This window comes from Neolamprologus multifasciatus, chromosome 13 (assembly GCF_963576455.1).
Source record: "Neolamprologus multifasciatus chromosome 13, fNeoMul1.2, whole genome shotgun sequence".
NCBI classification, from domain to species: domain Eukaryota; kingdom Metazoa; phylum Chordata; class Actinopteri; order Cichliformes; family Cichlidae; genus Neolamprologus; species Neolamprologus multifasciatus.
In genome coordinates, this window is record NC_140451.1 from 25,054,064 (window position 1) to 25,069,555 (window position 15,492).

Below are 15,492 nucleotides of genomic sequence, written 5' to 3' on the forward strand. Positions count from 1 at the left end.
GCTATATCACTATCCCACACAGACCAGACATCCCTCAGACAGCACATTGGCTAGACATTACACACAAACACACGCTCCACACGATGATGATGATATCACTGCGAAACACAAACTACCTCTACACACACACACACACACACACACACACACACACACGAATAAACAGCTGCTACTCATTTGCACTACAGATTACTCCTGCTATATTTGTTTTCAGTGATTGGTTTAGAAGAGAAGAAAAATGCATATCACAGCTAACAGTGAACCACAGTATAGATTTTCTTTCAGTTTCTTTCAAAGACATATCCACCAGAGGGACGTTAAAGGACACTCTTTCACTGCATAGTGTATTGTAAATCTTTTTTTTTTTATCCAGAATAAGCATGTGGCTATATACAGTTGGTGCTGAAGTCTGCTTCATGAAAGTAACATATTACATATAACCTTTTACAAAAGTAATGCATTACATTACTTATTTACTTCCTGTAGAAAGTAATTTGTTGCATTACTCCTTATATTTATTTTTTGGCCAAGAGACATTGTCACATTTTTATCAGTTAACGATAAAAGCCTGGTGCTACAATACCAGTGTCTCCCCCACCAAGTAATTTGTAGCTCTATTTAACTGTTTTGCAGAAAAATGTAATATGATTGTAATACTGAAAATAATAAAAATGGAACTATAATAAAAAAAGAAAAAAAAAACCTTCACATACTTATTTTGTTCATTTTGAAGTACAAAATGAATGCAATTTTCACCTCGCCATTTCCAACACACAAGCTGGTGCAGTTAGGTCATTTGTTGGACAAAGACACACTTTTTTGCGTCAGTGTGCCACCACAGCTTTTACAAAAAAACCCCAAAAAACTTTCAGCTTTAGTTTCACGGGCTTTACTAGCATTTTGTATTACCTGTTTAACATTTTCAACCATTCTTATAAAGAGTTCCTTCAGAGTCTCAAAAGTAATTGGGCAATTGACTGACAGACAGTTTTATGGCCAGGTGAGGCCTATTCACATGAAGCAGACATAATATCTAATTAAGCATATTGATTGAAAGCATTGACATTTTTAAAATAACTTTCTACTATATTTTAAATATGAGACTGAAGAGATGACAGTGCAAGTGGGAGAGCGCATCATTAAGCTCAAAATAAATAAATAAATAAATAAATAAATGAATAAACATTCATGAAGACAGAATTATTTCCTTGGTTTATAAAAACAACTTGAAAACATCTAACCAAGATAATAACAGTCTTGAGGACGTAGGAATATATTTATCAGGGTCTACATTTAAGAGATGCCTTCACGACGCCTTTACTGGGAGTTTACAGCAAAGTGCAAACTGCTGGTTACACTCAAGAACAAGAAGGTTTAGAATACATCTAACATCCTTCCTTTCTGAAAAGAGTCCTTAAACAGATGAAACCAAGATTAAATTGTATCAGAACCATTAAAGAGAGAAAAGTATGGAGAAAGAAACAATTCATTATTGAAACCATACAAACATGATCTCTCAACCATGCTGGAGGCAATGTAATGGCATGGGCATGTATGGATGGCAATGGAATCAGATTAGCAGTTTTTAGGGATGATGTGACTGTTGATAGAAGTAGCAGGGTGAATTCGAAAGTATATCAGCCTAATAGAGTATGCTCTTCAGTTACTAAAGACAAAACTGAAGGCATGAAAGACATGTAAACAACTGAAGGTCTAGTAAAGGCCTAGCACAGCATCTCAGGGAAGGAAATGCAGCATTTGTTGATGTCTAGACTTCAAGTAGTAATTGCCTGACCATTTCTTGCATATCATTTTGTTCTTTCTTTCTTCATTGGCTTTATAAATCTGATGGGAAAAATGTGTATTAATATTAGGTATTAGTCGAAATTTGGACAGAGATTTAAGTAAATGACAAGTTGGCAGCACACTAAAGTCAAAGTCCAAACTTACTGAAACCAAACAGTTTTAAGACAGTAACATAATGTAAGTATAATTCCTAATTATATTTCTATCATTTTGGTGCTTTGAGTTGAGTCATAAGCTTCTCCATCTGGCACAGATGCTGTTAAGCGTGTACTCCCAGTAGCTATGAATATTCTGTTCTTCCTCTCTGTGCCAGGTTCGGCACTTGTCAGATTTTGTTTGGAATATACTGCCAGTTGTAATGTTTGCTTTGCATGTGTTTGTGTGAAGAGAAAGAGCAGGGTGGGTTTTTTAGCAATTCTTTACAAACCTTCTCCAGACCCCCAGCTCGCTACTCTGCAGTTTCCCAAACATGCACACACTTTCACCCTCTGACACAAACACACTCAAGGGACTGCTGACAGCAGGCAGGCAAGCAGGCAGGCAGGCCCGTTGTGCATTGGTAGTGTTTCTTAAGATCTGTGTGTGTTTGTGTGCATGTGTATGTGTTAAAATGTAAGGCGTGTGCTAGGACAGGCAGACAGGGCTAGCTGCGTTATCCTCTTATCCCCACTGTTGTGGAATAGAGAGGCAAGCAGCTGGAGGGACTGCAAGCAGACTGATAATGCCAGCACTATTTTCTAACCCGCCATCTTAATCTTGTTACTCAAATGGTTGTGAAGAGAGAGTCATGAATTTTAATTTCTCTCGTACACACACACACACACACACACACACAGAAAGAGAGAGGGTGTGTGCATATGTGTACATCCCCTGTCTCCCTCACATGCATAAATAGTATCCCCACTGTGTCCGTGGACTTGCACTCTCTTCCCTACCTCCTTTTTCGGGGCCTCTGTTTTTCTCTTCCTCCTCTCTCCCCCCCTCAGCTGCCTGACTTAACCCCCCCACCCCACCCCCATCTCCGACATATCTTCCTTCACCCTTCTCCGGTCTCCCTCCCTCTGTTCCCCTCTATCTTCCCATTTCCTACATCACGACCCACTTCTCTATTTATTCAAGCCTGTCCTTCTATCCCTTCTTCAACTCATCTCTCCATCCACCCAATCCCTCATTCTCTGTTTCCTAATCCTGCTGAGAGAGACCCCAGACATCCGGTTCATCCCAGCCTCCCTTGTCTCAGAGCCCCCTCCTTCCTCTTGTTCCACCTTGTTCACTGTTTTTTGGTCTGCACAAGCAGGGCAAGAATAAAGGGGGGAAAAAGAAGAGGGAGGCAGAAGCGGGGCCGAAAGTGGCAATAAAATAAATGACTTGCACCTTGGAAAGAAAATAATAAAGAAAAAAAAGATTTCAGGGAAGGTGGGGTGGGGGGTCGAGTTGAGAGCCGATTTAGCCAGCCACCCATGAAGCTGATTAGGCGGCCTGCGATCAGGAGGAACAGCTTTGCTTGTTAAACTTTTCACCTCTGCGAGCTCTCAGCCCTCACCGTGTTAAGCCCCCCCCCCTCCTCCTTCTTCTCGATCCCTCCATCCTTCCCTCTCTATCCCTCCATCCCGCAATCTATCGCTTCCCTTTTCCTTCTGCCTGGTAGAATTTGAATGTGAATGCTGGTTGTAGTCCCCATAGCAGGCTTAGTAGAGGGGGCAGGCAGCTGCCCATCCACGCCCAACCACCCCCTGGGTCGTCTGCTTTCGGTCTCTCTGCCACCCTCTTTCCCACTGACTCTCTCTCTTCAAGGGTCACAGGTTGAACTACGGGCCGGTGCCTGGAGGGATGGCTACAGGAAGATAACACATATAAGGGGAGGGAGAGATGGGAGGGACCAAAGGAGAGAGTGGGGGGCAGGCTGGAGCCGATTGTTCATCTTCAACAAAAAGGAAAAAGAAGCACGAGAAGAGATGATGTCGAGTTAGCATTGCATATTTTATAAGTCAAGGTGCGGGAATGACGTGTGATGAGAGAGGTGTGCCAAAGAAGCCATTAAAGTGACACCAACGTCTCCTGCAGGATATATACAAGAGCACCTCTTTGTCAAATTATATTCCTCTGTACAGCTGACATGGACGTCTAACAAAGGCCAATGAATCAGCACTGAACACTTTTTCTGTGATGAGATATAAGAGGGAAAAAAACAAAAGGTACAAGTCAAAAAGGTACAAGGAATGTGTGGTTGCACATATTTTAGCCTTAAACATACTGTATTGTTGGTGAGGTTGCAGCATATAGCAGCTGAAAGCTGGTAGGTTATTGTGTCAGTCTAAAATCAGATGACTAAATCAGATGGCCTGTAGGGACTCAGATTTCACATCACCCTTCTTCAGAGCAGAAGTCAAAAAAATCTCTTTTAGACATTGTTTTTTTAAAAAAAAATATGGATTTACAATTGTGATATGGAGAAAACCACTGCAATGTTGGTTGAATATCGTCCTTGCTATGCCTTCCTCCTGACTCTTTCTATCACTATCACACAATAAGGCAAAATGTCATGAATAAAACAACCTCATGGCTTCATGACATTGGGTCAAATTAATGATATTTTTTTAGGTTTCAAATGTGATTTTTCAATGTTGGAAAAATTGAATTACCCCCCCCCCTCCCCCAAACCACAGGATCATGTTTTTCACGAGTGCTGCAAAATAGCTTAATTTGTTGTAAGAACAGCACATAATCTGTATTTGAGTTTGCGATGTAAGTAGGCTTGGGTTACTTTCAGAGCACTTGCTTGCAACTGACGGGAACTAATCTGAGGTCAGTCTCAGTTTTTGCTTGTTATGAAGAGTCCTTTTCACACAGTTCTCGACTATCCTGTTCTCACCCTGTACACACAGACAGACGCACACATAGACAGTCAAACACTCTCACATGAGCAGACCCACTAAACTCACTTTCATAAGCCTCTGATCATTTGGCCAGACACTAAGTGAGCTGATTAGCTGGTGCATGCACAAACTGCCAAGTCTGCTTAAAAGGGCACTGAGTGGGCACCAGGGGGGAACCCCACAAGGCTGTGTGTGTGAGACAGTGTATGTATGTGTAGGGGGTATTCATATTGGAGTAGGAACAGTTTGTCAGTTAATAGATAGATTATCCTTTATGCACAAATCACCAACTCCTGAATATTAGCAGATTGAAGAAAACATGTTATTTCAATTACTTTGAATATGACATGGTTGTTTTTACCACATGGGCTGGTCTGAGTATGGGGATTTTCCACACAACAGTCTGTAGGGTTTACAGAGAATCACTCACAAAAGAAAAAATATCCTGTGGGCTTTTCTCTGAGCGAAAATGTCTTCTTAATGTGAGGTGTCAAAGGTGAAAGGGCAGTCTGCTTCAAGCTTATAGAAAAATAACAGCAACTCAAATAACCACTCGTTACAACCAAGGTATGCAGAAGAGCATCTCAAAACACACAGCTTGAGGCAGATGGGCTACAGCAGCAGAAGACCATACCAGGTGCCCCTCCTGTCAGCTATGAACAGGGAACCAAGGCTAACATTTACGAATACAGCAAATTTAAAAATTAGAAGTTTGGAAAAATATTGCCTGGTTTGGACGGTAGGACAATTTGGCCTAAACAATATGAAAGCATGGTTTGTAGAAACAGTTCAGGCTGGTGATTTTGTTTCTTGAGACACCTTGGGCCCCAACTGAGCATCATTTAAATGCCACAGACCATGTATCTTTTTATGACCGCAGTGTGCACATCTTCTGATGGCTGCTTGCAAATCATAAAGATCATATCAATGCAAACTGTTTTTTCAATATGTCAATGAGTTCATCTGATCTCAATCTAGTACAGCGCCTTTGTGATGTTGTTGTTATTATTATTGTTATTATTATTTGTAGCAAGTTATATCTAATAAACTGCCGAATGTAATGCATATAGGTGTTTTTAAGGTGTTTTTATTTCCTGTTAACTTTCCGTGTATGTGTCTCATATAAAATGTTCAGTATTTGAATTTATGTATACATTTAATTAATATAGTCAGTCTTTTCTTTTCTTTTCTTTAACACATTGGTGTCAGAAATGAAACAGAATCCTGAATGAATATCTAATAAGAATTTCTGTAAGGTTTTTGGCCTGTTTATTTATCGTTTTCTATGTTTTGTGTTTTTCAGATGCTGAGGGAGGGAAAAGAAGTATATGATGAGAATATCCACTATCCTCACCTAATCACATTGACCAAAGGACCTCAACCTGTCAGCCCCACTCAGTAATACAGAACAAGTGAGCCTTTAACAGTATACAGTTCCTTTGTATTACTTGCTAGATATTTTAATTTAGCATCAAAAAGCTACTGTCCATCAAAAATAAGTCTCTCACCAGCCATCCCTTTATCCAGGTGGCCTGCCATTCTTGTAATTGACCAAATATCTAAGCTCTAGTCAGCCTGTTGCTCATCCCTTTTCTTAATCTTTCATCCAAGAAAGTGGATCACATTGCCAAACTGTCATCTGGCCAGCCAGGTAACCTTTGAGTACTGTGTCAGACCTTTAGTGACCTTCACTGCTATTAACCTGTCATCATCATAGCTGTTGAGGCAGATAGTTGCTTAGTCAGTTAACCAGCTATTCAGTCAGTCAGTTGCACTGACATTTTCTCCATCGTTCCTGATACAGGTGGCAGTTGTTCAGTCAGTTGCCCCGATTAAACTTAGTCAGCATTAATCCATGCCACTGTGTTTCTGGCCTCAGCATGGAGGCCTGCTCTACTTAATTAACTGTTACAGGCTGCTCACAGCTTCCTCTCTTTCCTGTTTTAATGTCTTTAAATGCAACTCATTCATCCCAGTCAGAGGTCAATATTAAGAATTTATTTTCTACATTGCATTTGCATATGCACGTTCAGACTAACGAGCTACAGATTGGATTTGATACAACAAAATTGCATTTTCAAAGCTCTGTTGATGATATAATCTGTGTTTTAACTGTACGACAGACATTTGTTCTGAGTACCTGAAACTTCTGCTTGACTGGTATTTTGTTTTAAAAAAAAAATCAAAATGCTGTTGATGAAATTATTAATCAGACTTACTTGTCATCCTCAGCTGCATATTTTCAGCTGGCTGCACTCAAAACAGTTACTGACAGTGCAAAGATATGAAACATAACAGCTACTGGTTTGAACCTTCAGGACATGTGTGTGTATCTAAAGAGAGAAGAAATACATACACAAATAATGACATCACCATTTGCATTTATTGACAAGTGACCCTGAAACTGTGGAATCAATAAATTATATTAGTATTTTTTGTGAAGTAGATTTATTAATTATCCCTCAATTTCCACTAAGTAATGACAATCTGCTGCTGTTACTAACTGGCATGTTCACCATGCTCTGTGACTGCAGCACCTTGATCTAAAGTCCTGCCAGCCAGGAGCAGCTTAGATCTCTCAGTGTGACATGGCTGTATGTAAACGCCTATGATATATTGAGCGCATTGCTTTTATTAAACAGTAGGCCTATTTGTTAATTAAGATTTTCTTGCGTGCAACAAAAATATTTTACCATTTCATGAATGAGAAAAGGGTTTGTTTCTTTTCTTTCCTTCCCTGTGCCACAAATACAGAATACCTAAAAATATATTTTTTAGTATTCATGTGACTAGAATACGAGAACAGGAACGCACAGCTCAGTGATTTTAATGATGATGATTTTAAATTAAAAAAAACTTTGTGGAATCATCCCTCAAAATCAATACGATAATAATACGATAATTGCTTTTACTTCTGCTGCTTACTGCATTTTTTCCCAGCTGCCCTACTCAGGTCTTTTCTCATGCATTCACCTGTTTCCTGTTTCTGCTATCGTCACAACAAAACAGCAAGTGCCAGTGGGTCACTCAAATCTAAAGCTGTACCTAACACTGCGGGGGGGGGGGGGGGGTTTCCATAAGTCACTGTGATTCATTACCTTATACAGCAGCCAAGAAGCTATGCAGAATCTCCTGGTCGCCAGTGTTTACATTGTTCATATTAAAAAAGAATTCGCTGGTAGAGAATGCCAGTTTATTAGTGTTTTTGGGGGGTTTCAATTATTCAAAACTGTTTCCAGTGCGAAGATTTGAAAGGTTATTTAGTAATGTTATCTTTTTTCTGTAATGCAGATTTTCTGTGTATGTCAGATATATGTAGGATAACATAAATTTCCTCACAGCTGATACTGAATATAGTGTTTTCATCACTGTCTGTGTGACATCACCAGTGCTACCAGTTCGGTATTAGGCATCACTGTTTACTGTGGCCTCTGTGCTACTGTGCTGCTTCTTTCCAAATTATTGCCTGTGTTACTGGCAAAATATTCTCCTGTGACGCCTTCAAACATGAACACACCGTCAGTTCTGTATTTATGATACTAATGCTTAGACTTACCACTTCTCACTGTGACAACAGACATTCAAGAAACTGCTGACAGGTGGCATTATTCTGATTTTGCTGCTTAATATCGAAAATATGGGGAAATCCTTAAAAAATGTTAATTTGCAGGCCATGTCCACAGTACTTTGTGAGAGCGTAAGGTTGGTTTTCGTTTTTTCCATTGATCTTTTTCTACATGTCTTTTTTCAGCCACCAGAAATAGAAATACAATAAAAAACACAGTTTGAATAAAATTGAGATGTGGTTTGCTGTACAGTGCCTCATGTTAATGGTGTGAAAGAATAACTTTAAGAGTTTTTATAATTAATTTTTTTGATTGCATAATATTCAGATAAAATGTCAGATATATCAATGAAAAGTTAATGACTTTTATGTATGTGGACATGGCCTTATGTAGTGAGTTTCTCCATTCAGTATTTTCCTTCTGCTTCGGTGTAATTTTATGAGTGGGTGTTTTTTTTCTTTTCTTTTTTTGTGGACAAATAAAGATAAACACATTTGCTTCAAAAATGCTGACTTTTTCTTTAATTTGTCAATTTAAAAAAATATGCTGTACCAGTATATCATGTATTAAATGCTTCCAGTGCTGCTTTATCCATATACAAAACAAACTTACTTTTAAAATGTCAATGCAACAAAAACCAAGAAAACAATTACAAAAACACAGTTTATCCTTCTTAGATAGATTTTATTAGATGGGATATATTTGTTATTTTTCCTGAATAAATGGTCACTATAGAAAATTTGTGTCTCACTATTGAAATTTAGACTTAAATGTTCACAAATGTACTTAGTTTTCTCCGGGCCCAGATCATCTGTGGACTGTGTTTGAAACACAATGGCCTCCTGCAGGCTAAGCTGGCTGCAGACAAGGTAACACACACATATGCGCTCACACACATGCACACATATCAAGACCAGTCAACAGTCTTCCCCTCCACAGGAAGAAAAGAGAGAGGGATAAAGGAGGGAGGGAAGGGAGTACACAGCAGCTAATCCTGCAGGCTCACTCTTCTGTTTATCTGTCAGAAGAAGGGGGGGAGAGTTTGTAGAAAGGGGGGCAACCAGCGAGGCCTCCTGATCTGTCTTTTGATATTTTAAAGAGGTCTGTTCTCTCCTCCCCAACATTCTGCTGGAGAGGCGGAGAGGAGAGATAGAAAGACACTACAGACAGCAGCAGAGAGGGAAAGGCAAAGGCTGGAAAAAGACAAAAAGGCAGAGGAGGAGGAGGAAAACAAGAAATGGGACAAGATACGCTGAATGGCAGGGAGCAAAGGCAGAGTGAAACAGCTGGAAATGAGGTGAAACTAGATCGAAACAGCAGGGAAAAGCTTCGGCCTTGAAAGAAAAGGGAAGTTGACTGAGAGACTGAGATTGACCGGCCAAGTGAGTGATCGAACAGAGAAAAAGAGCGCGACAGAGTGCTCCCAGCTCGACACAAGGGCCCCATTAACTTGACCACTTGCCCTTTGCACACAAAGGCAGGGCCGGCCCACTGCCCCTCCCACCCAATTATCCACGATTAGGCTCAGTGCACTGTGTCAAGATGGAGAGGGAAGGAAAAGAAGAGAGGGGAGAAATGCGAGCACAGGGAGGAGGAAGAAGGGGACAGAAAGAGCAAAGGAAAGAGAGCAAGGACTTAAAGGGTGAATGATGACAGGAAACAAAATTGTCATTAACAATGAATGCATTCAAACATTTTATTGAGCACCCTTCATGCAAAGGAGTCTTGTAGCCATCAAGAGTTCAGCACACATTGTCTCCAGAAAATTTTAACCACTTTGATTTATAGCTTTCTGTGTTTTTTCTGTTTGCATGGTTCTTTATGTTGTATGTCTGTGTAGGTTCTCAGTCATCTGGGTCATAGTAATCTGAGGAGCTTGGAAAGAAAAGTGACTGGACTGTGACTTTAAGTTTGTTGAAGACATTTCCCCTCTCATCTGATAAGGCTCTGAATTGAAGAACTGAAGAAATGAAGAAGCTTCTCGGATGAGAGGTCAAACATCTTCAAGAGACTTAAAGCAGTCCATGCTCCTTAGTATATATGTTGCATATGTTTTATCTCAAAAGCACTGAGATGTTTTTTTCTTGGGTTTTTGATGCTTGTTATTTTCCCTAGAATCAACGATATCATTAAAATAATCCTTTTAAAAATGCATGTGCTTGAAGATATTGTTCCCTAGACATTAAATAACAAAGAGCAATGAGAGCATTCATTTGAAGCTGTGTTTATGATCTTGTGACCAGTGGATGGCTGATATTCACTCTTGTTCCCTCTGTTTTGGTTTCTAGCAACTCTCTCTTATGCTACCCATGTTTTCACTCACTAATATTTTTTTTGTTTGGTACTGGCCAGGAAGTATACAAAGGGTTTTATCTGCCTCAGGTACTTTCACACTAATATTTTTATGGGCTACATTTACACCTCCATTCCACTGCTCTTGGAGCCCTAAAATTGAGACTTCTGAGCCAATTTTACTTTAAAAACTGTGGGATTGTGTTTTAATATGGTAGCTAAAGATGGTATTACAAATTTTATAATTTAAATTTTGTTTCGTCCTACTTGTGAGTACTCCTTTCCCAGTGCTTAACCAATCGCTGTCTTTCATCCATAGTATGCATTTTATTTTTAGTTATTTTTATTTTTTTGTATTTATTTTTTTGCAAGCAGCCTGCCCTCTGAGCACAAACATGCTCACCATATCGTACATTGTCATTTTTAAGCACAATTTCACACATGTATTAGTTTGGTTGTACCCTCAGTAAACTAAAGCAGTTTGAAGGGTATTTAACCCAAACAATGAGCCGAAAAATGCTTAAAAGCTCAGTGAAGCTTTACCCAGCAGAGATGGGTAATAATTCACATCACACATTAACAGTTTTTTAATCCACTCTTAGTAAAATGGCAAAACTAGAAATGGCTACTTTATATGAAGTACGTTAAGCCGCCTTCAACTCTCTCTCTCTCTCTCTCTCTCTCTCTCTCTCTCTCTCTCTATATATATATATATATATATAGAGATAGATAGATATATAGATATAGATATACACATATATACACACATATATATATACACATATTTATGTATATATATATATATATATATATATATATATATATATATATACATATATATATATATGTGTATATATATATACATATATATATATATATATGTATATATATACACATATATATATATACGTATATATATATATATGTATATATATATATATGTATATATATATACACATATATATATATATATATATATATATATATATATATATATATGTGTGTATATATATATATATATATATATATATGTATGTATGTGTATGTATGTGTATGTATATATATATATATATATATATATATATATATATGTATGTATATATATGTATGTATATATATGTATGTATGTGTATATATATATATATGTATGTATGTGTATATATATATATATGTATATATATATATATATGTATATATATATATATGTATGTGTGTGTGTGTGCAGTGTTTTTGTCTCATGTGCTTTGTTCAAACTAGCTAGCATCTTTAGGGCCCTGGGTTGGTTGCCATTGCAGAATGCCACACATGCTGCAGCCCTGTATCATTACAATTCATTTTTCCACTTTTCCATTTTCACTAAGATGTTTTCGGTGCCCCAATTACTGAACAGTTCCCCAAAATTTCTTAAAACATACTAATTTTTGTTTTTTAAGTACAAGGTCAAAAATATGTATTTAATCTGGGATAAATGGATTGACTGTTTTGTTCAGCCTTTGTGTTTTATTCAATTTACCTTCATTTTACAACACTCCCAATTTCCATTCCATTGTTTTGTGTTTATGGGGGGATTAGTAGTGCAAAAAACAATTTAAAGGAACCTCTCATTCATGACCTGCAGAACATGCACTAGAATACATTTACATGTTTTGTCTTATACACTAAAACCACTCTTTACAAAAATGTATTTGTTATATTATGTGATTAAAAATAATTACTATAGATACTTAGATACTATAAAATAATGTATATAGATGTAAATGTGTATAAATAGAATAAATATGTGTTTGTGGTTGTTTAATATATTTAGAAATGTCAAATAATACCAGTCCATCCCCCTGCAGTAGATACTCTATGGCTGTTTGGTCATAAGCCAACCAAATGTTGTAATAAGGGAACAAAGAACACATGTGATGTAGGATGTCAGCTAAACTTTTACTTTTTCAAAATTAACACAATTTTGACCTTGACAGCTATCTACCATTTCGACATCATGTGGACCTGTAATGAACTGAAAATTTCACGCTGGATAAACTTGAATTCATCACTGATTTAAAATAGGCTGACGTGGAGTGTTTGTAGTTGCCTGAAATTTTAAAGGTCATAACTGGCTAGACTTTATTTTAGGCTGGAAAGCAACACTCGTAGGATATTTGGCTCAAGTATTTAAATACAGATGCTGCCGTTGGGGTAGTCTCTTACACTCCTGTATGAGAGAGTGTACAGTGTGTGAGTTTCACAACCCAAGATGTTTACAAGACCACTGCTCACTTTTGTACCCCCCCCACCACCACCACACACACACACACACACACACACACACCAACCACCCCCACCCCCACCTCACCACTCTGTCCATCGGCCAAAATCTCTCAAAACCTTTAAAGCCTTTTCCCTCTCTCCTCCTCCTCAAGGCAATTTAAGGAGGGCTTTTTAAATGATCCACTCATTATCGGTAGTGGAGTCACTTTGGTTTTTCAGCTTTGTCTGCTTGCCTTCCTGCTTCCTATCCTCACTCTCTCCTCTTTGCCTCTCACTGTTTTTTAAGGGTCTTTTTCTGCTTGCGCCCCTACCCACCCTCACAGCCTCCCACTCCTCCCTCCAGAATGGCTTTTTGGTCCGTTTGTTTGTGCTCATGAAGTGGAATGCAGCAAAGTCCCTGAGAGCATTATTTTTTTTTTTAATTTAGAAAGCCATCGAGTATGAGTTGACGTGGCTGAGTGGGAGCTTCCCCACCTCTCACAAGTGCACAGAAACACACTTTTACAGCCCTGTACACACACCTGATGCTGGCCTTGACGACAATAATGTTTTTCATTACAGGAGAAGGAACTGAGAAGCATGTGGAGGTGGAATTCTGTGGTATTAATGTAGTCACCTGGAGCAGAGTGGAATAGGATGTGCATGTGTGGTTTTGTGTGCATCATTTAAACAAAAAACAAAACAAGTTTTGCTGCTTCATGAAGCGTTTAACACAAGTATACACGCAACATTAAGTGTAAGTGCAATTCCCATTTGTTCTTTAGAAGGTTTGTCTGGCTCGGTAGGCGGCTTGTTGTTATCCTCAGTTACCTGTTCAGGCTTTCCATCTTTAATACCCATTAAACCTCTCCATCTGGACATGCAGGAGGCTAAGTTCACTGACTGACTTATTATCTGACTGACTTGAGGGAGCTGAGGTCAGTCCAGAGACTGGCGATGCATACACACACATTCAATTTCACACAGTACAGTGATGCTTACACATGAGCTTATAGCAATGGACTGCTAATTGAGTGGGCTGCACTGTTGACGAAAGCACTCGACTTATCGCTGATTAGGTCAGGCTGGGCGGAAGTGGGATACACTTAGACGGAAAGCAGAAAACAGGCTGCAGAATGTATAAGACGGCACGAGTGGTTTGTGTTGATTGAGAGTCCTTCCTATAAATGTTGACAGTCTCTTGTGGCAGTGTTTACCCTACTTTTAATGGGAGAGGGCCGACATTAGCCACCGTAGGAGCCATGCTGAATTAACACCTGCCTCTTTGCATAAAGGCAGCTTCTGTCTGAGCTATTGTCTGTCTGTGACTTCATCACTCATTTAATCAGCGAGGCCACAGTACGTCTGTGGAAAAACAGCTTTGTCAGTGAGCATGTAAATCTTAGCATTTAATGGCTATTCAGTGAGGAATCCAGCTGTATTATTCGAGAAGTAAGAGTTATATGAAAAAAGTGTTTTACTCTCACACAACAATATAGTTTTGTATATTTGATCAAAAACAGTATAATTTACACTTAATTAATATTGTAAAAACAAAACAAAAGGCCAATTTCCTGTGTTGAACACTGGACCACAACTGACTTCCAGAGAAGGTGGGTCACTGCTAGATTATATTTTAGCCGTAAATGCATATATTGTATTTTAAAGAGCAAAAAAGTGTAGTTTATTTAAATGCTCCTTGACTAAACACCTTTAGTAAAATGCCCAACTTTACAGCAAGCATAAACATGTTTACAGCCTGGTTTAAAGAAAATGCTTCCAGTCTTTCTCCTTAATGACAACTATAAGTTGCGCTTTTATTTAACCTAATGAACTGGCTTTTCTTGTGTTACTGACCACTTAAAGCGCTATAGATTAGCACCCACAAATAACCATACATGCAATACATGCATACTGTGGTGTGCTCTCAACACTTTTTTCCCCTCATCTCCCCAGCCAGGAAGCTGGAGTACCCAGAGAGAACTACGTGTAGCCACTGCACCATTGCAGAATTAATATGGCCCCTCTCAGCTCCAAAAAGTAGGATTGCAGTGGCCAAAATGCTAAAATCAACATTTCAAAACTTGACTTGCCAAACCAAGTTGGTTGGTGTTGCTATTCTATGTCCTTCTTTTATATAGCTTTACCTTCTAGGGAGTAATAGCAAAACGGAGTCATTGTGTTTAGGATTGCATTGTGCATTTTCTTTCCTCACCTGGCTGTGGTTCTCAAAACACAAATAAGTTGTGGAATTTTTAAGTGATTAAGTTTAATTTCAGTGACTTTCCCCCCCAGTTTTAATATGAATGTCACCAAGCTATCCACCTGTCATACTGTCTTTAAATCATCCAGCATAGTCATCTGACAGTCAGCCTCTTCACCTTGTTGTTTCCATCTATCCATCATTTTTTTCTCCCCCTCTCTCTTGCCCACCCACCTATCCTCTTTGGCCTATGTGCCTGTGGTCGCCAGGGAAACGGTTCTAACCTGCCGACCCATGTTCCCGTGGGCCATGGGGCCATTAGGGGCCAGTCAACGAGCCTCTCTTCCTGCCACAAGTGGTGCTGGCGGGATGGAGAGGGCCCTCGTCTCTGCTTTGAAGGTCAATGAGGCCGCAGCCCGGCACTCTGCCATTGACTCTTAGGCCCCCCACCTCACAAACCAGCACTGCAAAATTCAGCTTAAAACGAAGGTCCAATTCAACCACACAGATA

At 39.0% G+C, this 15,492-nt stretch overlaps 1 protein-coding gene across 1 annotated transcript in view; it reads left to right on the forward strand.

The window, feature by feature from the left end:
- The window catches only part of camkmt (calmodulin-lysine N-methyltransferase), a 106,728-nt gene extending 99,613 nt beyond the window's left edge, over positions 1 to 7,115 (forward strand). The window contains exon 11 of the mRNA XM_085183598.1: positions 5,986 to 7,115. Coding sequence (XP_085039724.1) covers positions 5,986 to 6,084 — 99 coding nt within the window. The 3' untranslated portion in view covers positions 6,085 to 7,115. The remainder of the gene's footprint in view (positions 1 to 5,985) is intronic.
- The last annotated feature ends 8,377 nt before the right edge of the window (positions 7,116 to 15,492 follow it).